Source organism: Podarcis raffonei, chromosome 2, assembly GCF_027172205.1.
Source record: "Podarcis raffonei isolate rPodRaf1 chromosome 2, rPodRaf1.pri, whole genome shotgun sequence".
Taxonomy (NCBI): domain Eukaryota; kingdom Metazoa; phylum Chordata; class Lepidosauria; order Squamata; family Lacertidae; genus Podarcis; species Podarcis raffonei.
In genome coordinates this window covers 1,025,322-1,045,554 of record NC_070603.1, presented here as the reverse complement: position 1 = coordinate 1,045,554, position 20,233 = coordinate 1,025,322, and the positions used below count along the sequence as shown (strand labels likewise).

The window sequence follows — 20,233 nt, the reverse complement described above, 5'->3', positions numbered from 1 at the left end:
TTGCAGTATTAGGTGATATGCTCTGCACAGCTAGCACTGCTGCCATATTCTGGAACAACTGATGTTTCGAAATTGTATTTAAAGCATGACAGTAATTTATCACTTTCTCTTAACTGCCCAAGCTGTGCAGCATGTTCCATTCTCAAATATTCAGGACTCTGCCAAGCAAACTACATGCATTAACTTTACATCTCATAGAAACACACTGTTCTGCCAAAAAATACAGACCCTCATCTCTGAAAGGTTCTGGGTAACTTTCTTTCAGGAAAGTGATCTTGCAGATTGTCGTTGCATAGGGATAGAGAAGGCCAAAGAGTAACTCAACAGTTTCACAATGTTCCCACATATTACAAAATAAGATACAATTCTAGAATGCAAAATGGCAAAATCATTGAAGTGTCAAAATGACCTATAAAGTTTTAGCTGCAAACGTATGTTTAATGGTTGCATCAGCTTATATTTCCTGCACAAATATGCATACATGAGTCAAAGGGTGGCCACCAGGTTTGCACTCATCTCAGGAGGTATTTTGTCCCACTCCTCTTTGCAGATCCTCTCCAAGTCAGTAAGATTTCAAGGCTGATGTGTAGCTACTTGAACCTTTAGCTCCCTCCAGATTTTTGATGGGATTAAGGTCTGGAGACTGGCTAGACCACTCCAGGACCTTAATGTGCTTCTTTTTGAGCCACTCCTTTGTTGCCTTGGCCATGTGTTTTGGGTCACTGTCATGCTGGAATAACCATCCTCGACCCATTTTCAATGCCCTGGCTGAGGGAAAGAGGTGCTCACCCAAGATTTGACGATACATGGTCCCGTCCATCATCCCTTCGATGCAATGACGGTGTCCCTGTCCCCTTAGCAGAAAAACACCCCCAAAGCATAATATGTCCCCCTCCATGTTTGACGGTGGGGTCGTAGGCAGCATTCCTCCTCCTCCAAACACGGCGAGTTGAGTTGATGCCAAAGAGCTTGATTTTGGTCTCATCTGACCACAACACTTTCACCCACTTCTCCTCTGGTCATTCAGATGTGCATTGGCAAACTGCAGACAGGCCTGTACATGTGCTGTCTTGAGCAAGGGGACCTTGCAGACTCTGCAAGATCTCAGTCCTTCACTGCGTAGTGTGTTCCCAACTATTTTCATGGTGACTATGGTCCCAGCTGCCCTGAGATCATTGACAAGTTCCCCCCTGTATTTCTAGGCTGCTTCATCACAGTTCTCCTGATCACTGCAAAGCCATGAGATGAGATCTTGCAATGGAGCCCCAGACCGAGGGAGGTTGAGAGTTATTTTGTGTTTCTTCCATTTGCAAATTACTGCACCAACTGTTGTCACCTTCTCACCAAGCTGCTTGGCAATAGTCTTGTGGCCCAGTCCAGCCTTGTGCAGATCTACAGTCTTGTCCCTGACATCCTTGGGCAGCTCTTTGGTCTTGGTCATGGTGGCTACTTTGGAATCTGCTGGATTGATTGCTTCTGTCGACAGTGTCTTTTGTACAGGTACTGTAACGAGCTGGGATTACAGGCAAGACCTCTCTCTTACAGCAGGTGCTTCTAATCTCAGCTCGTTACACACAGTGAAGATACCAGGTAGCCTGACATCTAGCTGATTGATAGGGGATCAAATATTTATTTCACTCCTTATAATGCACATCAATCTCTGACTTTTGTCTTCTGGGTTTCTGGGGATTTTCCTGTTGTTATTCTGTCTCTCACAGCTACAATAAAACTACCATTAAAATTATGGACTGGTCATTTCTTCGTCAGAGGGCAAATGGGCAAATTTAGCAGGGGATCAAAAACTTTTTTCCCTCATTGTACAAGAAAATACACAGATGTGTGCACTCAGGATACTTCACCCCTCTGCCCGGGCACAACTACTTCTTGCTCCAAAACAAAGCCTAAAATCCACTAATTTAGCCCAAAGTACCAATTGCTGGTCAGCTGCTACAAAATTAACACACATATATCAGCTTCATGCAAAGCATTAGCTACTCAAACCTGGTTGTTAGAAGAAACCATAAAGTTGTCCTGTAGCAGGTATGCTGTACTTGAAGGTCCTAATGAATTATTAGAAGAGATGGCTGGAAAAAGCAGCCTTTAGCTCCACTTTAGCTTCTGAATTCAACAGCCCTGTCCCTACTCGACCAGCGAGAAAAAACAAGAGCGTGTGCATTTTTTCAGAAAATACTGTTTTAGGCCTATACTGAAAATGATGCTGGGTCTTCTTGGCACAGAGCTGTGGGAGATTACATTTCCCTTTGCCCAAAGAAATCAGTCACAAAGAAATCCATATGAAGGGAGGATGGAAAGCCTGGATATTGCAGGGTCTGGTGCTGGTGTTTTAAACGCATTGCAGTCATCTGCAGATCTTAAAAGAAATAGACTGGGTTGCCTGATAGAAGCTAGGGAAGTCCTAAGTATCTGGCCCCATAGCCTTTAAAGCCCATTCGTGAGGAATTTGCAGAAGATTTCCTGCTGAAATCTGATTTAAGTGTATTATTAAAATCACACAGACACACAGTGCAGTCCCCCACTTGCACTCTCTTCCGTCTAAACTTGTAAAGCTCCAAGATGGGTTCCTTCCCCTTATATTTACAGCTGCCCTCTGTCAACACCCCCAGTGAAAAGGCTGCTTAGTCACTTATACTTCATTCCTAGTCCAGAACCCACAGAACAACTTGCTTGCTCTGTACTTGCAATTGTTTGCCAAGTCTGTAGCAGCCATCCTATAGTATCTCTTTCCTACAGCACTTCCTGTTCCTGAAGCAGGAGAAAAATGCTGTTTTGAACACTTTGCTGCCTCAAGTGCAAGAACCCCACACACCTGCTTAGTCTAAGCCGGACAGATATTAAACTGGGCTTGTAAAACAGTAACTTGCCTGGCTGCTTGTGACCCATAGAAATTGTCCTCAGGCAAGGAAGGATTTGTAAACCAGAGTCTGAAGTGCTTGCTCGTTCATTTCCTTAATGGGATGTCAGTGTACAGTGGTGCCTCGGGTTAAGTACTTAATTCGTTCCAGAGGTCCATTCTTAACCTGAAACTGTTCATAACCTGAAGCACCACTTTAGCTAATGGGGCCTCCTGATGCTGCCGCGCCGCCGGAGCCCAATATCTGTTCTCATCCTGAGGCAAAGTTATTAAACCAAGGTACTATTTCTGGGTTAGCGAAGTCTGTAACCTGAAGCGTATGTAACATGCAGCGTATGTAACCCGAGGTACCACTGTACTATAAATGACTGTTTGGGGGCAGACGGCTATTAATAATTTGTGAGCGAGTAACTTTTGTGAAATACATAGGGCTTTTGTTGGGGAAAAATAAGTTTCAACCGAATCAGAAGATCTCAAAATACTAGTTTCCTCTTAAATGCAAAGCTACTTCCTCTGGTAGGGTAGTCATGTAATCTGCAACTGACAACTGGAGAGAAGACCAACTACAGAATGGCAACCTGACACACTTTCTCTCCTCTCATTTAGGGATAGTCACCAGTGTTTGGAGCCCAGATACATAAACTAGTCACCAAACGGCACCTTAAACCTAGGTTGCAGTTGCCACAACAGAATGTCTAGGAGCCATTTTTTTTCCTGATTTTGCAATGGAATTTGTTATTATTATTCATTTCATTTCATTTCAATACCACTTTAATTGGACCTGTGCCAGAGCATTTTGTGACTGGCGCAGATCCAGTTGCGACCCTGTGGAAATCTCTGGGCACCAGGTTGGTGACAGACATCTCCATCCGGGTGGTCTCTCCAGCTTTCTTAAGCAGGTCAGCAGAAGAGCTTACTTATTGCCTTTATCTCCCATCTTTTTCTCTAAGGAGTACATTGTTCACCTCCCTCCCCTCAGTTAATCCCCACAATGACCCTGTGAGGTAGCTGAAGAGCCTGTGACTGGCCCAAGGTCACCCGGTGAGCTTCATGGCGGAGTGGGGATTTGAACCCTGGTCTCCCATCCTGGCTTCCTAGAGCACTTCTGTTATGGGGCAGCTCTATAAATTAAGTAGGGGGGAAATGGGGAAAGCCAAATGTTTTTCTTGAAGCTTGAATTTATTTGATGGTTGTAAACCAATTTGAGATTTTTTCTTTAAAATATAAAGTGCTATAGAAATGAAATGAAAAAAACAATAAAGCACATTTGGGGGGAAATGGCACCTAGCCATTCCACTGTGGTGACTGTAACCTAGGTTTAAGATGCTATTTGGCAATTAGCTTATATATCTGAGTTTCTAACACTGCTCAAGACTGTGACCTGACCAAGTCTTCCCCAGCTGGAGCCGTTCAACCTTTTTAGTGATGCAGTGGCCATGAGCCACCTGAAGGAGAAAAGGTGCCAGAAGCCTGGAGTATCTGAACTAGGTTTGATTGCTAAGTAGAGTGGAAGTGTCACAACCAGGTATCCACTGTTAACAATAACATGCAAGACCCACAGATCTTCCCAGTGACCTCTCTTGATGGCTTCACATTTCTCATCAACCAGACAGACACCTCCTTTTGCAGAAAGTAAAATTTGATCATGGCAAGAAGAATAGGGGAGAATTATAGTGAAGGCCACTCAATTCCTGCCTTCTCTAACATGGTGCCCTCCAGATGTTTTGCCCATAAGTGCCACCACCCCGTGACCTTTGGCCAAGCTGGTGGGGGCTGATGGGAGCTTAGCCCAACAACATCTGGAGTACATTAGGCTGGGGAAAGCTTATAAACCATGAGAACCACGCTGTGACTTAATTGCATCCTGTAATGTTGGGATGAAATCAAAAGCCAGTCAGTCATACTGTGACACAGCCCACTAACATAAGGCAGAAAAGCATGTACTCTTTGCATGGTTTAATGATGGTATTATAATGACTTTTATTATCAGCCACTGTCTTATTCCACTTGCTAGGAAATGGAGACATAGCCTTCGTTTTCCTGTGTTTGAGTCCTGCAATACCAACCACTAACATTTAATTGCATGCTCCATTCATACCAAGAAGCAAATAAACAAGAAGCAAAAGACCACCCTGAATGTATGCAGTCCTCAAACAACCTAAACACATGCAACAACTTCATAGGAAGTCACTTGAGAACTGCAGACAAAGCATACTACTCTAGCTGCCACCTGCAGCAACTGGAAAAATGAAACCAAATGTTGAAGGCAGTTAATTCTATTTTAAAATTTTGAGTACAGGGTTCCTTGTGTTCACTGGGTCATTAGGTTACTTTCCACAAAGTCCCTCCACAAATGTAAAAGAGAAGATAAGGGGATAGGAAAAGTGGTGCTCAAACTGAAACACTTGCTATACGGAGTGTATAGACAACAGATCCATACTACCTCACCCATTCCTACACCAACGTATTTAAGATAACCACCACCCAAAAAAAAAACACCAAACAAACAAACAAACAAACAGGAACAGTTTATTTATTTAGGGAAGTCTGAGGACACCCAGCTCTGCAAGTGCAAAAAAAGCTATCAAGAATAAGGTGAGAGTGAACAATGAAATAAAGGCCAAGAAAAGGCCTCACACCTGACCCACAAATCTCATAACACAATACTTTGCTTATCCGCCTGCTCACAGAAGCTATGAGTGCATGCTCCATGCAGCAAGTTTGGGGCTCTTTGTAAATCTATTCCCTTGAGGTAAAAGTGAAAGATCTGGAGAAGTTGTTAGGCACACAGGCAACAGCACCAACATTAAAAAATAGTTATGAGGTAGGTTGTTGTGTAGGAAGCTTAAGTCAAGCACTCTGAGGGGGAATTTCAAAAATGATATTGTTTCACATAGAGCTAGCTAGGCAGGAAGGATTGCACGGTCTCAATGTGTGGATGAGGTCCCCAGAATCACAGAGTGCGGAAATATCAGGTTCATGTTCCCTGTACTGTAACTGTCCACAACCCAAACTGAAGGTTGGGATGAAACTCAAAGCTGGCAAAAACTCAGGAAGGCAGCCCAAATGAGAAAGTGCTGGGTGGCTTCAATTAACCTCCCATTATCTGGGCACATATACATTCAGATTACAGCAAAGAGATGATACTTCTAGCTACGTTAGGGGAACTGTGCCTTAGACCAGTAAAGGACACAATGGAAGCTGCTGACGTTTAACTCAGTTATTAGCTGCACTCCTAGATAGCGGTTGCAGAATACAAAGGTTGCCACTATAAAATGCTCCATGTTGGTGTTTTCTGATCTGCTGGAATCCCCTTCTTGGGATCCCCACAAGCATTACTCATTGGGGAGTGATGCAGGGAAGGGCCTTCCTGATCATGGCAGGTTGTTTGTGGAATTCCTTCTCCCCAGAAATGCAGTTGTTCCACCCCATCTACTGAGTTTTAAAGGCAAGGTTTGAAGAAACACCTGTTTTAATCAGGACCTTTAGATTAAACAAACTGTTTCTGTTTAACATAATTACGTTCTCAACTGTTGTCACTTGTGTTGTTGCATTTATCAATGTGGGGTTAATAATTTTAACTGTGAGCTTTGTATTTAGTGAGTTTTCCTGCTGAAGACTCTGTCTCTCTCATTTTAATTATATATATGTAACTCGGTTGTCGAATGTGATCTGTTCCGGAAGAACGTTAGACTTCTTCAATGTTCGACAACCAAGGCACAAAGGGTAGATGGCAAAGTCAATGGAGAAAAAAGAAAAAAATGCAGCAGAAGCTGTGCCACTTCCAAGACGTGTTTGAAAACAGAAGCAATTACTTCCGGGTTTTTGGAGTTCAGGTTCTGAAACATTCACCTTCCAAGACGCTAGAAAACAGAGGTACCACTGTATTTGTTAACTGTCCTGGGCTCTCATGTGATGGCAGGATAGATATAGAGAGATAGATAGATAGATAGATAGATAGATAGATAGATAGATAGATAGAAGTTGCTCTGAAAGTGCAACATGGTCACTTACTAAATACAGTATCAGATAAAATATACTCAGATTACGAAAGGGACAAACAAGTTCAAGCGGATGTCTGCGGTTGACAAGCAGTCGCAGAAGCAAATGCAAGGTTTCCTTTAAAAAGTGGAAGTCTAACCCGAATTAGGAGAACAAAAAGAAGCATAAACCCTAACAAAATAAATATGAACTGACAATAAGAAAAATGATGAAGAATTTAGAGCACAAGTCAGACCTGAAACAAAATGTTTATCTGTAAAAATCCCTGGCTCAGGGTTCTAGCCAGCTCCTTGCAAACTCACCCAGTGCTCCTCCAGGACACTACTTTCCCAACTCACCCCAAAGTTTTCTGTTTATCTTTTCCAACTGACATTTTGAGCATGCCAAGTCTTCACGTCGCTTTTTCTCTGGGGTGCCACCTTTTAAATTTCTCTCTTAAGATATTGTGCAGCCTACAACCCCCTCACTTCACCCATGGTTTCCATTCATCATTCCCTCTCCACCATCTGGGTGGTGGTTTTTTTTTGGAGGGGGGGTAGCTTTCTCCCTCCATCTTCCATCTCCTACCTTTTCCTTCCTCCTCTGCCATCAGCCAACACAATCAACGTCCCTGTACAGTTTGAATCCGGCTCGTAAGTGTGGCTTAGTAGTGTCACACTTCTGGATCCAAGCTCTGCTTTTTCTTCCCTCTCCTTTCCTCAATGTGACTACATGCATGCGCAGTCTTGTCATTTATTTTTTTTGCTTCAGGTTTTCTTTTGTATCATTTCCTGGAGGTTTTTTTTCTTCTATTTCTGCAAACCTTGGGGATCTCTCAAGCATACTAATACTTCCCTCTTCTTCTTGGCTGGTTCACTTTGACTAAAAAATCCATGGCATGCACCCTCAACTATGGAACGAAATTGGTAAAAATATAGTCAACAATGTTAGTAATACTCAGCGCAGACCCACTGGGTGGAATTTACCCTTGCACAATGAAACATTCTTCCCTTGCATGCCCCTAAATCTGCTCTGGGGGTCTCAAGGCATGCATAGGGCCAGAAGGGAGAAGTCCCATTGCACAAGCAGAAAATATTCCACTTCCACAATAATACCATCCATTGAAATTAGCAAACATGACTAACTTAGGCATATTAATTTCAATGGACCTACTGTAAAAAGGTCCTGTAAATATAGTGCTAATGATGCCAAGGTTGCAGGTTCAATCCCCATATGGAACAGCTGCATATTCCTGCATTGCAGGGGGTTGGACTAGATTTTGATTAGGGGCCCTTCCAACTCTACAATTCTATTATTCTATGACCTATAACAATCCAATATCATTTATCAGAAGCAGAAAAGACAAGCAAGGAGATGGCTGAACAGCTAGACAACAGAAAAGTAAAAGGATTCCTAAAGGAGGAGAGAAGCTGAATGTATTATTTGTATTCGTTCTCACTGTGGACCCTGCTGCAGATAACTGTGCCTTCACCACTGTTTCCCTGAGTAGGCACCTGAAGAACTAAGTCAAATAGAAGTGGCAGGAGATGATGTTCTAGATCTGACAAATTAAGATGTTACCTGGTCAGTTAACACACACTCACTAATAGGAAACTTGTCACAACCATCAGCACACCTTTCTGAGGTAGCCAATACAACATCCATTTTTAGGATCCACCCTATTCTTCTGGTGCAAATTGCTTAATTGATTTTAATACTGTTTTATTATATTCTAAACTGCCTGAGACCTTATGGTGAAGGTCATGTAAGAAAATAAATAAATAAAGGAAGAAAGGAGAAGCAGAGGGGAGTCCATAACTAACAACCCTATTGGCCTAGCTTCTGTCCTATATAAACTGGTAGAAAACACAATTCAAAGTACAATTTAACATAGAACAAGCATCACTAAGAAGAATCAGCATGGCTTCTGCAGTGCAGTCCTGCCTCAACAACCTTTTAGAATTCTCTGAGTGTTGGTAATCATGTGCAGCCAGGGATAATCATACCTAGAGTTCCAAAATGCTTTTCAAAAAGTCTCTTAACAAAAACACCAGTGAAGAAACCCTTAGTAGTCACTGAGTAAAAGGGCAAGTGCCCTTACAGAACAAAAACTGGTAAAACAATGGGAAACAGAGGAGAGGAACACGCCAATATTCACAATGGAAGGAAATAAGCAGTGAGGATCTGTATTGGAACAGATGCTTCTTGGAGGATCTGCATCACACAGAAACAGAGGTGAGCAAACTTTGCCAAGTTTGCAGACAGACTATTTAGGATGGCAAAGGCTTGAGCGAAATGGAGCGATCCTTTTGGAAGTCTTTACAAATGGGTGAATGGCAAGAAAACGGCAAATGAGGTTTAATGTCATTTTAAAATGAAACAAACTGGAGCAATAGTAACAACAAAGCCATTTTCATACATACAGCAATGTGACTATCCAGGAAAGATGTCGTTGCATCATGGTACATGGTTAAAAAATAATGAACTCTATGTGCAGCAGCAGTGGGAAAAGGGTGGCTTTCATGTTGGGATTAGGAAAGGAAGTGAACATAGAAAGCTGGCACCAAACCCTTAGAATTCATGGAATACTATCAGTGGCTACTATCCATGATAGCTATGTTTTACCTCCATTTTCAGAGGCAGTGTACCTCAGAATACCAGTTGTGGGAAATCACAAGTGAGGAGAGGGGCCACTGCCTTCAGGCTCTACTTGCAGGCTTCTCATATGCATCTACTTGGCCACTGAACGAGTAAGATGTTGGACTAGGTGGGCCTTTGGACTTGTCTAACGGGGGCTCTTCTTATGTCCCTTCATATACCCCAATACTGAGGACATGTGGAATTTGGTATACCACATTTCCACAAACCTGGTGCCCTCCAAATACTTTGGACTTCAACTCAAATCAGCCCCAGCCAGCACATGTCCTCACTATTGGCTGGAGCTTACAAAATAATAATAATAATAATAATAATAATAATAATAATAGTAATAATAAATTTTATTTATATCCCGCCCTCCCCAGCCGAAGCCGGGCTCAGGGCGGCTAACAACACTAAAATAGTGCAACATTATAAAAACATTATAAAAATTAATTAAAATCAAAATTGATGGCAACCATAAACTAAAGTTTTGTAAAGATTGCCAAAGGAGGGTGTCAGGCTGCGCCCTGACCAAAGGCCTGGTGGAACAGCTCTGTCTTGCAGGCCCTGCGGAAAGATGTCAAGTCCTGCAGGGCCCTTGTCTCTTGTGACAGAGCATTCCAACAGGTTGGAGCCGCAGCCGAAAAAGCCCTGGCTCTAGTTGAGGCCAGCCTAACCTCTCTGTGGCCTGGGACCTTCAAGATGTTTTTATTTGAAGACCGTAAGTTCCTCTGTGGGGCATACCAGGAGAGGCGGTCCCGTAGGTACGAGGGTCCTAGGCCGTATAGGGCTTTGATGGTTAAAACCAGCACCTTAAACCTGATCCTGTACTCCACTGGGAGCCAGTGCAGCTAGTATAGCACCGGATGAATGTGATCTCACAGCGAAGACCCCGTAAGGAGTCTCGCTGCGGCATTCTGCACCCGCTGGAGTTTCTGGGTCAGTCTCAAGGGCAGCCTCACGTAGAGCGAGTTACAATAATCCAGTCTGGAGGTGACCGTCGCGTGGATCAGTGGCTAGGTCAGGGCGAGAGAGGTAAGGAGCCAACTGCTTAGCTTGGCGGAGATGAAAAAATGCCGCCTTTGTTATAGCTGCAATCTGCGCCTCCATGGAGAGGGAGGTATCGAAGATTACACCCAAACTCTTAACGGACGGTGCTGGCACTAATTGCACCCCCGCAAGAGATGGGAGTTGCCCCCTCAATCCCATATCGTCCCGTCCCAGCCAGAGGACCTCTGTCTTCGAAGGATTTAACTTCAACCGGCTCCCACGTAACCATCCAGCCACAGCTTCCAAGCATCTGATCAGTGTGTCTGGGGCCGAGTCAGGATGGCCATCCATCAACAGATAGAGTTGGGTGTCATCAGTATACTGATGGCAGCCCAGCCCAAAACTCCGGACAAGCTGGGTGAGGGGGCGCATAAAGATGTTAAAAAGCATCGGGGAGAGTATCGCACCCTGGGGCACTCCACACACCAAGGAGTGGCGGGATGACAATTCCCCCCCCCAAGCGCCACCCTCTGTCCCCGACCAGAGAGAAATGAGCGCAGCCATTGAAGGACTGTGCCCTGGATCCCCACGTCGGCAAGGCGGTGGTCCAGGAGTTTGTGATCGACCATGTCGAAGGCTGCTGACAGGTCTAGAAAAATCAGCAGCCCCGACCCATCTCGATCCAGCTGCCTGCGGAGATCATCTGTTAGGGCGACCAGAGCCGTCTCGGTCCCATGACCAGCGCGGAAGCTGGACTGGAATGGATCCAGAGCCGATGTTTCATCCAGAAACCTACCAAGCCATTCAGCAACCGCTCTCTCGTCGCTCAGCACATCTGTAGGGCATCAGATTGGGAGAATGCTGCTATATATTCACCTAATGAAGTTCTAATCCCCCACATCTCAAAAAATATATTGTAGAGTTGGAAAAGGTGCAGGAAAGAATTGAAGTGATTGGACTACTTTCTCTCTATATAAAGGCTACACCTGAGTGTTTAATTTTGTTTTTAATGTACTTTATTTATTTGGTGTTAGCCACCCTGAGCCCGGTCTCGGTTGGAGAGAGTGGGGTATAAATAAAAATTATTATTACAGTATTATTATTATTTTACTTTTAAAAACAAATTACTGGAGTGATAACAGGGCTAATATTAAGAAAACTTAAAAAGATATTGTGTTTCTCATAAGAATAGAATGTACAGTGACCCAGTTATACTGACTAGCTGGAAATTCAAGACAACAGAAGGAAGTATTTTGCACAATGCTTCACTTATGGGATGTTGATGGTCACTGACTCAGAATGGCTTTCCAAAGGCATTGGATAAACTCATGAAAGATAGCTGCTGATAAAACCAATGCTTAAATACAACCCAGATGCCCATGCCCACGGGGGCGGGGGGAGGGAGAGGTGGTGGTTAGGCAGCATTCTTGGATGACATAATTATTCAGATCCATTCCAATCTGGGTTCAGGCCTGGCTATAGAACTGAGTCAGCCTTGGTCCCCCTGATGGTCACCTTTGCAGAGAGCGGTACAGGGGGAGTGTGATCTTGCTCCTGATTCTTGATCTCTCACTGGCATTTGATACCATTGACCATGGTACTCTCCTGGACTGGCTCCAGGGACAGGAACTGGGGGCACTGTATTACAGCCCTTGGCCTTCAGGGTATGGTTTTTTTGTGGGGTGGGGAAAGAGAAGAAAAATAATTGGGGGGGATGTGGGAGTAGGGAGGAAGAAACCACCATACTTTTCCATGGGGCTGTGTTATTTATTATTATTATCAGAACAGTGTAAGTGGTCCTGAGCCCTCAGGATATTTTTTTGGTGGATAGAAATGGGGCAGGGGGAGAAATAAATGGGGGGAGGGAATAGGAGTAGGAAGGAAGAAGCCATGTTCCAATATCTGAAGGGCTGCCATGTGGAACATGGAGCAAGCTTGTTTTCTCCGGCTCTGGAGGGTAAGACTTGAACCCATGGCTTCAAGTTATAAGAAAGGAAATTCCAACAAAACATCAGAAAAAAGTTTCTGACGACAAGAGCTGTTTTACTTCAGGATGGAGGGTGGTGGACTCTCCTTCCTTGGAGGTGTTTAATCAGAGGTTGGCTGGCCATCTCTCATGGATGCTTCGGATGAGATTCCTGCATTGCGGGGGGGGGGGGGTGGACTAGATGATCTGGGATCCCTTCCAACTCTACGATTCTATGAAAAGCAGTGAGAAACCACGATTGTTCTCTATGAGCCAGCTCAGTCAGCAGAGCACGAGACCTTTAATGCCGGGGTCATGGGTTCAAGCCCCACGTTGGGGAAGATTCTTGCATTGCTGGGGGCTGGACTAGATGACCCTGGGGGTCACTTCCACCGCTATACTTCTATGGTTCTACGACTGCGTCGCTGTTGCTATTCTTATTCTTGTCCCACAAGCTCCTCCCCCCCCCGCAATCCCCAGCGGCCCCGTTATCCCCGCCACCGCCCCCTGAAAGAGACACCTCCCCGCAGCCCCTCTCCCGCCTCCCCTCCGGGGCGCGAAAGGGCCTCCGAGGCGACCGGCCCCGACCGCGAAGGGCGCCTCTCCGCCCTCCGTCTCCCCCGAGGCCCATCCACCCTCCTGCCGGGCCCTCCGCCCGCCCGCCCGCCGCCCCTTTCCCTCTTCCGCGGCGGTACCGGAGCTGCGGCTCATGCGCTTCTCCCAGCCCGCGGGGAGCTTCTCCTCCTCCGCCATCTTGCCTCGCCTCACAGAGCACAAGCGCAGAGCCGGCCACGCCCACCTTCGCCTAGCAACGGCGGCGGCGCACGCGCCGAACGCGCACGCGCGCTCGCCCTCTAGGCCACAGAGCTCCGCGCCCGCTATTGGTCGCAGTGAGTTGGGAGGGAGGAGAAAGCCCCGCCCACCAGATAAAGAGGCGCCCAATCCGCCCGCGGCCCGTCGGAATGGTGGCCTAGAGGCTTCCTCAACCTCGGCCCGCCACATGATTTAAGACTACAATTCCCAGCATCCCTGACCACTGGGTCTGCTAGCTAGGGATCATGGGAGGTGTAGGCCAAAAGCATCTGGAGGGCTGAGGTTGAGGCCTAGAGACATAGCTGTCAACTTTTCCCTTTTCTTGCGAGGAATCCTATTCGGAATAAGGGAATTTCCCTTTAAAAAAGGGAAACGTTGGCAGCTATGCCTAGAGACCAAAAAAGGTGGAGAATATTTGGTTCCTTTTGCAAGGCGCTGCTGCCTGCACACCCACTCTTGATTCACCCATCTTACACTATCCCGGGTTAATTTCTAAATAACTCATGAGAGTCTGGATAGTCCAGACTCTTCAACTCAGGGTCGCAGGTTCGAACCCCACATTGGACAAAAAGATTCCTGCACTGCAGGGGTGGACTAGATGGCCCTATGGGACCCTTCCAACTCTCTCTCCACTCAGGCCTGCCCACCCATGCACTACGTATTATAGATATCGTTTTCACATATACGGCACTTAAGGTTTCTGTGTTTTAAAGATACACTGCACACAGAGTCAGGTCACACATATTGGGTCACGTTTATTATAAAGATTTTTTAAAAACCAAAACAATAAAAGACAGTCTGAATAGTCTGGTATTCATTCCTGGTATATTGTGCTCAGGGATAAAATACTCTTAACTAAACCTCATGCAGCCAAATAATCAAGAGTTTGTCAAATGAGAAACGAAGAATGAAAAAAAACAGACAATAGAAAAGGCAGCATCTGCCACAACAAAACTACTGATAATATAGTTCTAGGTTCATGCCATCGTGAATTTCATCTGGAAGTGAGGAGTTAAGGTAAAATTCCACTGAAAAATATTTCTGTATTTTTATAAATTGAGCTTGATGTATATGATGGGAAAAATCTACCACAATGCCAGAATAATGATACTTTTGAAATTTATCATAGGTGCTGAAATTCATACTTAATTTATGAATTATCCAAGCACATATACATCCCAACAGATTCACTCTAAATGCTGCCCAACTGCACAGAGTAGTCATATCATTTTAAAACTTATGGTACTGTTTTTAATTGTTTTATCGTTGTCTTTACTGTGAATTCACTTCAATATTTTATGGAAAGCGTTCTTAAGTAGAAACCAATCTACACATCTTTAACAGTTTTTGTCTATGTGCATGGTAGGAAAGTGATTATTATTATTTTATAGATGTAAAGTAGTAGAGAAATAGTTTACATAAATTTATTTATGTAAATTATTTATTATTGTTATTATTTATACCCCACCCAACTGGAGTAAAAAAGAAATAAATTAACCATAATCAAAATCTGCTCAGTTCAAGCTGAAGAGTATTACCCCCTTCTTTCATTTCCCTTCCCCCACCCCCTCTGGACCCACCTGGCCAGCCTATTAATTTACCGCAAATCACCAAGATTTTTTAAGGATACAGTCTGCCAATGAAACATGGTCCTTGAAAATTGTATACCTAAAACATTAACAAGAAAGGCAGTTAGTCAACCGTAATTTGTTACACAGCTCAATTAAATACGACAACTAACATGATGGATATACATATACATATACGTATACATATACGTATACATATATATGTGTGTGTGTGTGTTTGTGTGTGTGTGTGTGTGTGTGCGCACACACACACACACACACACACACACACACAAAACAGAGCCAATAGGCTTTTCTATGGAGCTGTCCTTAAAGTTGGCATAGAAACTTCAACTGGTACAGATATAGCTACCCATTTGCAACAAGAGTAAGATTCTGCAATCAGTTTATGCCCATTTTAAGAGATCTGTTTCTTACTGCAACTCAGATTGAAGGATTTGGCCTTGAAAGTCCTAAATGGAATGGGTCCTTAACAACAACAATTTTATTATGTATACCCCGCCCATCTGGCTAGGTTTCCCCAGCCTCTTTCTATATGAGGCACACCCACCCTAGACATTAAAAACTATCCATCAGGCCCACTCCACATTGCAACTATGGAGTTTAGCCTATCATCAATGAAGAGTAAGGCCTTTTCAGCGGCCTGCCCCTAAGCTATGAGATTCTCTTTTCCTCCGAGTATGGTTGGCACATTCTTTCTATTCCTCTCAGAGGGCAAGACTTATTTATTTTGTCATGGCTCTTCTGTTTGATATTTACCTGGCAATTTTGGAACTTTGTGCCACTATCATATTTTCCTTGTTTTGGTATGGCTCATTATAGTTTAAAATTAATTGCTTTTAACTGATATTATCAATTGCTGTTTTTGATGATGATAATTGCTTTGAAGAACCACTATGGTTGAAAGGAACTATACAAATACTGTAAGTGGTTTACGAAGATCAATACTAAGCAGTACAACATGCACGCAGGTCTGTAATCGTGTGGAAACCTGGAGATCTGGGCTTCTTGTACTGAAAGCATGAACTGTGCTATTGCATTGTTAGTGCTAAGAACAAGCTGAGGGAACCGCCTGAGGGGCCCTGATGCTTTGCTCATTTCTACTCACCATTTCTTCAACACAATCTTGTCCCACCGCGTGCCAGTCTGCGCAGCAATGAGCTTTTTCAAGTCCCTAATGGTGTCGTCAGAGCTGAGTGGTGGTACGAGTTAAGGAAAGGATGTCTTAAATCAAAAGCAGTAAGCAGACTATGTGTTCATTGTGCACCATCTACCAGTCCCAAGCAATTTAGTACCTGGACGCCCAACACAATTGGGGCTGTGCACACATGTATATCACACACAGTGGCCTCGAGTTATGCTTGCCAATACACGGGAGAAGAAACATATTTGGATGTTACAAGCTCAGGGTGGATACCACTTAAACAAAGGGTGACTAACCTCTGACGCTTCAAATGTTTTTGGACTCCAGCTCCCATCAGCCCCAGGCAGAATTGCCAATACATAGAGAGGAGGAAGATTTCAGTCCAGCACCGCCTGGAGGGCCACAGCTTTCCCACTCCTGAGTTAGACATGTACGATCCAAACATACACATATGCACAATCCATACACTTATGACAGAACCCTTTCCTCATCTCCAACCATAAAATGTGTGTCACAATTTACGAAAAGGAATGATTGTGCTGCTTCAGTCACCCAAAGGTTTCCTGCACCCTTAAACGACCCATTCCCTTAGACCAGGCACCCCCAAACTTGGCCCTCGAGATGCGTTGGGACTACAACTTCCATCATCCCTAGCTAACAGGACCAGTGGTCAGGGATGATGGGAACTGTAGTCCCAAAACGTCTGGAGGGCCATGTTTGGAGATGCCTGCCTTAGACCTGAAATCTTCTTCCTAAACAGTGCCAGTTACTCCCCAGCTCTTCTGTGAGATCTTAAATACTCAATCCCAACTGAGCTGAAGCCTGAGTACTTATAACTGCACTTTTTCACCTACATTTTCACATACCCATTGCCTCTCCTGTTGGCTACCCTAACCTGGTTTCCCCAGCCAGTCTAAGCTGTTTCCTGGGTTGTGGCTGATTCCACATGCTGACAGCTTCTAGGAGCCACAGGCGAGAGCCGAGTGCAGTGTGGGGACCAAAGGTGAATAAACTACCCCAGAAGGAGCACAACGTGTTCCCCAACCAAAGGTACTACCCCTCCCATAAACCCTGCACTCACAGTAAGAGATATCTTATTATATCTTCTTGCTAGCCACACAATTCTGCAGCCAAAGACGGAAAAGCTCTATACAGTCAGCAAAAACAAGACTTGCAGCTGACTGTGGCTATAGCAGGGGAGAGAAGGCAAGAAAAATGCGAGGGAGATAGTGAAAGATACAGGAAATTGAATGCAGATTTCCAAAAAATAGCAAGGAGAGACAAGAAGGCCTTCTTAAACGAGCAATGCAAAGAAATAGAGGAAAACAATAGAAAGGGAAAAACCAGAGATCTGTTCAAGAATATTGGAGATATGAAAGGAACATTTCATGCAAAAATTACCATAATAAAGGATAAAAGTGGTAAGGACCTAACAGAAGCAGAAGACATCAAGAAGAGGTGACAAGAATACACAGAGGAATTATACCAGAAAGATATGGATGTCTCGTATACCCCAGGCAGTGTGGTTGCTGACCTTGAGCCAAACATCCTGGAGAGTGAAGTCAAATGGGCCTTAGAAAGCACTGCTACTAACAAGGCCAGTGGAAGTGATGATATTTCAGCTGAACTATTTAAAATATTAAAAGATGATGCTGTTAAGGTGCTACACTCAATATACCAGCAAGTTTGGAAAACTCAGCAGTGGCCAGAGGATTGGAGAAGATCAGTGTACATCCCAATCCCAAAGAAGGGCAGAGCCAAAGAATGCTCCAACTACCGCACAATTGCACTCATTTCACATGCTAGCAAGGTTATGCTTAAAATTCTACAAGGCAGGCTTAAGCAGTATGGGGACCGAGAACTCCCAGAAGTACAAGCTGGATTTCGAAGGGGCAGAGGAACCAGAGACCAAATTGCAAACATGCGCTGTGTCGACCACAGCAAACTATGGCAAGTTCTTAAAGAAATGGGAGTGCCTGATCACCTCATCTGTCCCCTGAGAAATCTCTATGTGGGACAGGAAGCTACAGTTAGAACTGGATATGGAACAACTGATTGGTTCAAAATTGGGAAAGGAGTACGACAAGGCTGTATATTGTCTCCCTGCTTATTTAACTTATATGCAGAATTCATCATGTGAAAGGCTGGGCTGGATGAATCCCAAGCCGGAATTAAGATTGCCGGAAGAAATATCAACAACCTCAGATAAGCAGATGACACAACCTTGATGGCAGAAAGTGAGGAGGAATTAAATAACCTTTTAATGAGGGTGAAAGAGGAGAGTGTAAAATATGGTCTGAAGCTCAACGTCAAAAAAACTAAGATCATGGCTACTGGTCCCATCACCTCCTGGCAAATAGAAGAGGAAGAAAGGGGGCAGTGAGAGATTTTACTTTCTTAGGCTCCATGATCACTGCAGATGGTGACAGCAGTCACAAATTAAAAGACTCCTGCTTCTTGGGAGAAAAGCGATGACAAGCCTAGATAGCATCTTAAAAAGCAGAGACATCACCTTGCCAACAAAGGTCTGTATAGTTAAAGCCATGGTTTTCCCAGTAGTGATGTATGGAAGTGAGAGCTGGACCATAAAGAAGGCTGATCGCCGAAGAATTGATAGTTTTGAATTATGGTGCTGGAGGAGACTGTTGAGAGTCCCATGGACTGCAAGAAGATCAAACCTATGCATTCTGAAGGAAATCAGCCCTGAATGCTCACTGGAAGGACTGATCCTGAAGCTGAGGCTCCAATACTTTGGCCACTTCATGAGAAGAGAAGACTCTCTGGAAAAGACCCTGATGTTGGGAAAGGAGAAGGGGACGACAGAGGACAAGATGGTTGGACAGTGCTCTCGAAGCTACCAGCATGAGTTTGACCAAACTGCAGGAGGCAGTGGAAGACAGGAGTGCCTGGCGTGCTCTGGTCCATGGGGTCACAAAGAGTCGGACATGACTAAACAACTAAACAACAGCTACACAATTAAAAAATGGAACCTCCATTCAAACCATGTTCACGTCCCAAGTGATCACTACCTTGCCTCCTCTTCATACACCAGAGCCTCAAATAAAACACAATTGCTGCATATAGGGCAGGAAGATGCCATTCGAGCCTCCTGCAGAAGCTACTTCTTTTGAGCTTTGGATACTTGCACTTCACTCTCACTTTCTTGCCCAGCCGATCGTTGCAAACCACTTCAATCATCCCGATCTGGTACCAGAACAACCCCAAGAAACTGCTGAGCAAGGAGACCTTTGGCCTCCTGCCTTCTGAGGCTCTGTTGGGAAGAAAAGACAGGATGATTCATTTGTTTAAAAGTGTATGTCTTATGCCACTTGGTCCTAAAACAGGTGGGGTATACAGTTTTTAAAAGCGGAATCGAAAGAAAATGGGGGGATGCTTTCTCAACTGACAGGGAATACTGATGATTAACGAAAATTAAGATAGAGAAGTGTTACCAGTACAACTTCTCCCACCAGAACATTAACATCATGGGAAATGTTGTCTTTATTCACAACTCTCAAAGGCACATAACTAGGATAAAACACAGGAATCCACTTCTAGTTGTCCCCCAGTATTTTACAGTTACACAATAACCACTCTTTCAACAATCCAACTGCAAATGTACATTCTGTACATGTATCCTCAGATGGATTCCAAACAATTATTATTATTACTATTATTTATTAAATTTGCATACCGCCCTTCATCTGAAGATCTCAGGGTGGTTCACAGCAAAAAAAATGCAGAATAAAACCACAGAGAACATAATAAAAACAAGCACACTAACGAAATGAACCAATAACCCCACCGGGCACAAGCACATTTAAAGCCACATAGCAAAGAGCTCGAAATGAACCAAACCGGAAGCATACAAAATAAGGCTCGTTTTTCAGGACATTGGCATTTGCACGCATGTCCACCGGAGAAAGGAGGCCTCTGCCCCTCGACGCAGAGCAACTCAGCGCAGCGATTGGCCGGCCCCGGGAGAGGCCGCGCGGGTTGCCCTCCAGCCCCCGCCTGCCCCAGCCAGCAGGGCCAGAGGCCGGGGGCGAGGGCGACGGGAGGCCCGCCCCGTCTCCGGCCCCGGAGGATCCCCGCTTGCCGCCCCGGACCTACCTGAATTCAGCGGACTCTTGACAGCCGGAGACCAGGCGGAAACGGAAGCAACGCCCCGGAAGAGGAATCACGAGAGCTACTTCCGGGAGACTCTCTCCCAGAGGAAGCGGAAGCGAGGCCGGAGC

At 44.7% G+C, this 20,233-nt stretch overlaps 2 protein-coding genes across 4 annotated transcripts in view; both read right to left on the bottom strand.

The window, feature by feature from the left end:
- PIN1 (peptidylprolyl cis/trans isomerase, NIMA-interacting 1) overlaps positions 1-13,271 on the bottom strand; it is a 49,623-nt gene extending 36,352 nt beyond the window's left edge. Inside the window, exon 1 of the mRNA XM_053369237.1 lies at positions 13,145-13,271. Within this exon, the coding sequence (XP_053225212.1) occupies positions 13,145-13,202 (58 nt within the window). The 5' untranslated portion in view covers positions 13,203-13,271. The remainder of the gene's footprint in view (positions 1-13,144) is intronic.
- A 721-nt stretch (positions 13,272-13,992) lies between these two features.
- UBL5 (ubiquitin like 5) lies at positions 13,993-20,212 on the bottom strand. 3 transcript variants are annotated; one of them, XM_053369268.1, is made up of 5 exons: positions 20,109-20,212; positions 19,138-19,266; positions 15,960-16,043; positions 14,893-14,930; positions 13,993-14,260 (listed from the first exon to the last, which is right to left on the bottom strand). In XM_053369268.1, the coding sequence occupies exons 2-5, from the start codon at positions 19,191-19,193 to the stop codon at positions 14,217-14,219; spliced, it is 222 nt and encodes a 73-aa protein (XP_053225243.1). In that variant the 5' UTR covers positions 19,194-19,266; positions 20,109-20,212; the 3' UTR covers positions 13,993-14,216. The 3 variants fall into 3 exon arrangements, with proteins under 3 accessions (XP_053225243.1, XP_053225253.1, XP_053225262.1); XM_053369278.1 differs by lacking the exon at positions 20,109-20,212 and adding an exon at positions 19,854-19,914; XM_053369287.1 differs by lacking the exon at positions 20,109-20,212 and adding an exon at positions 19,690-19,810.
- Between the last annotated feature and the right edge of the window lie 21 nt (positions 20,213-20,233).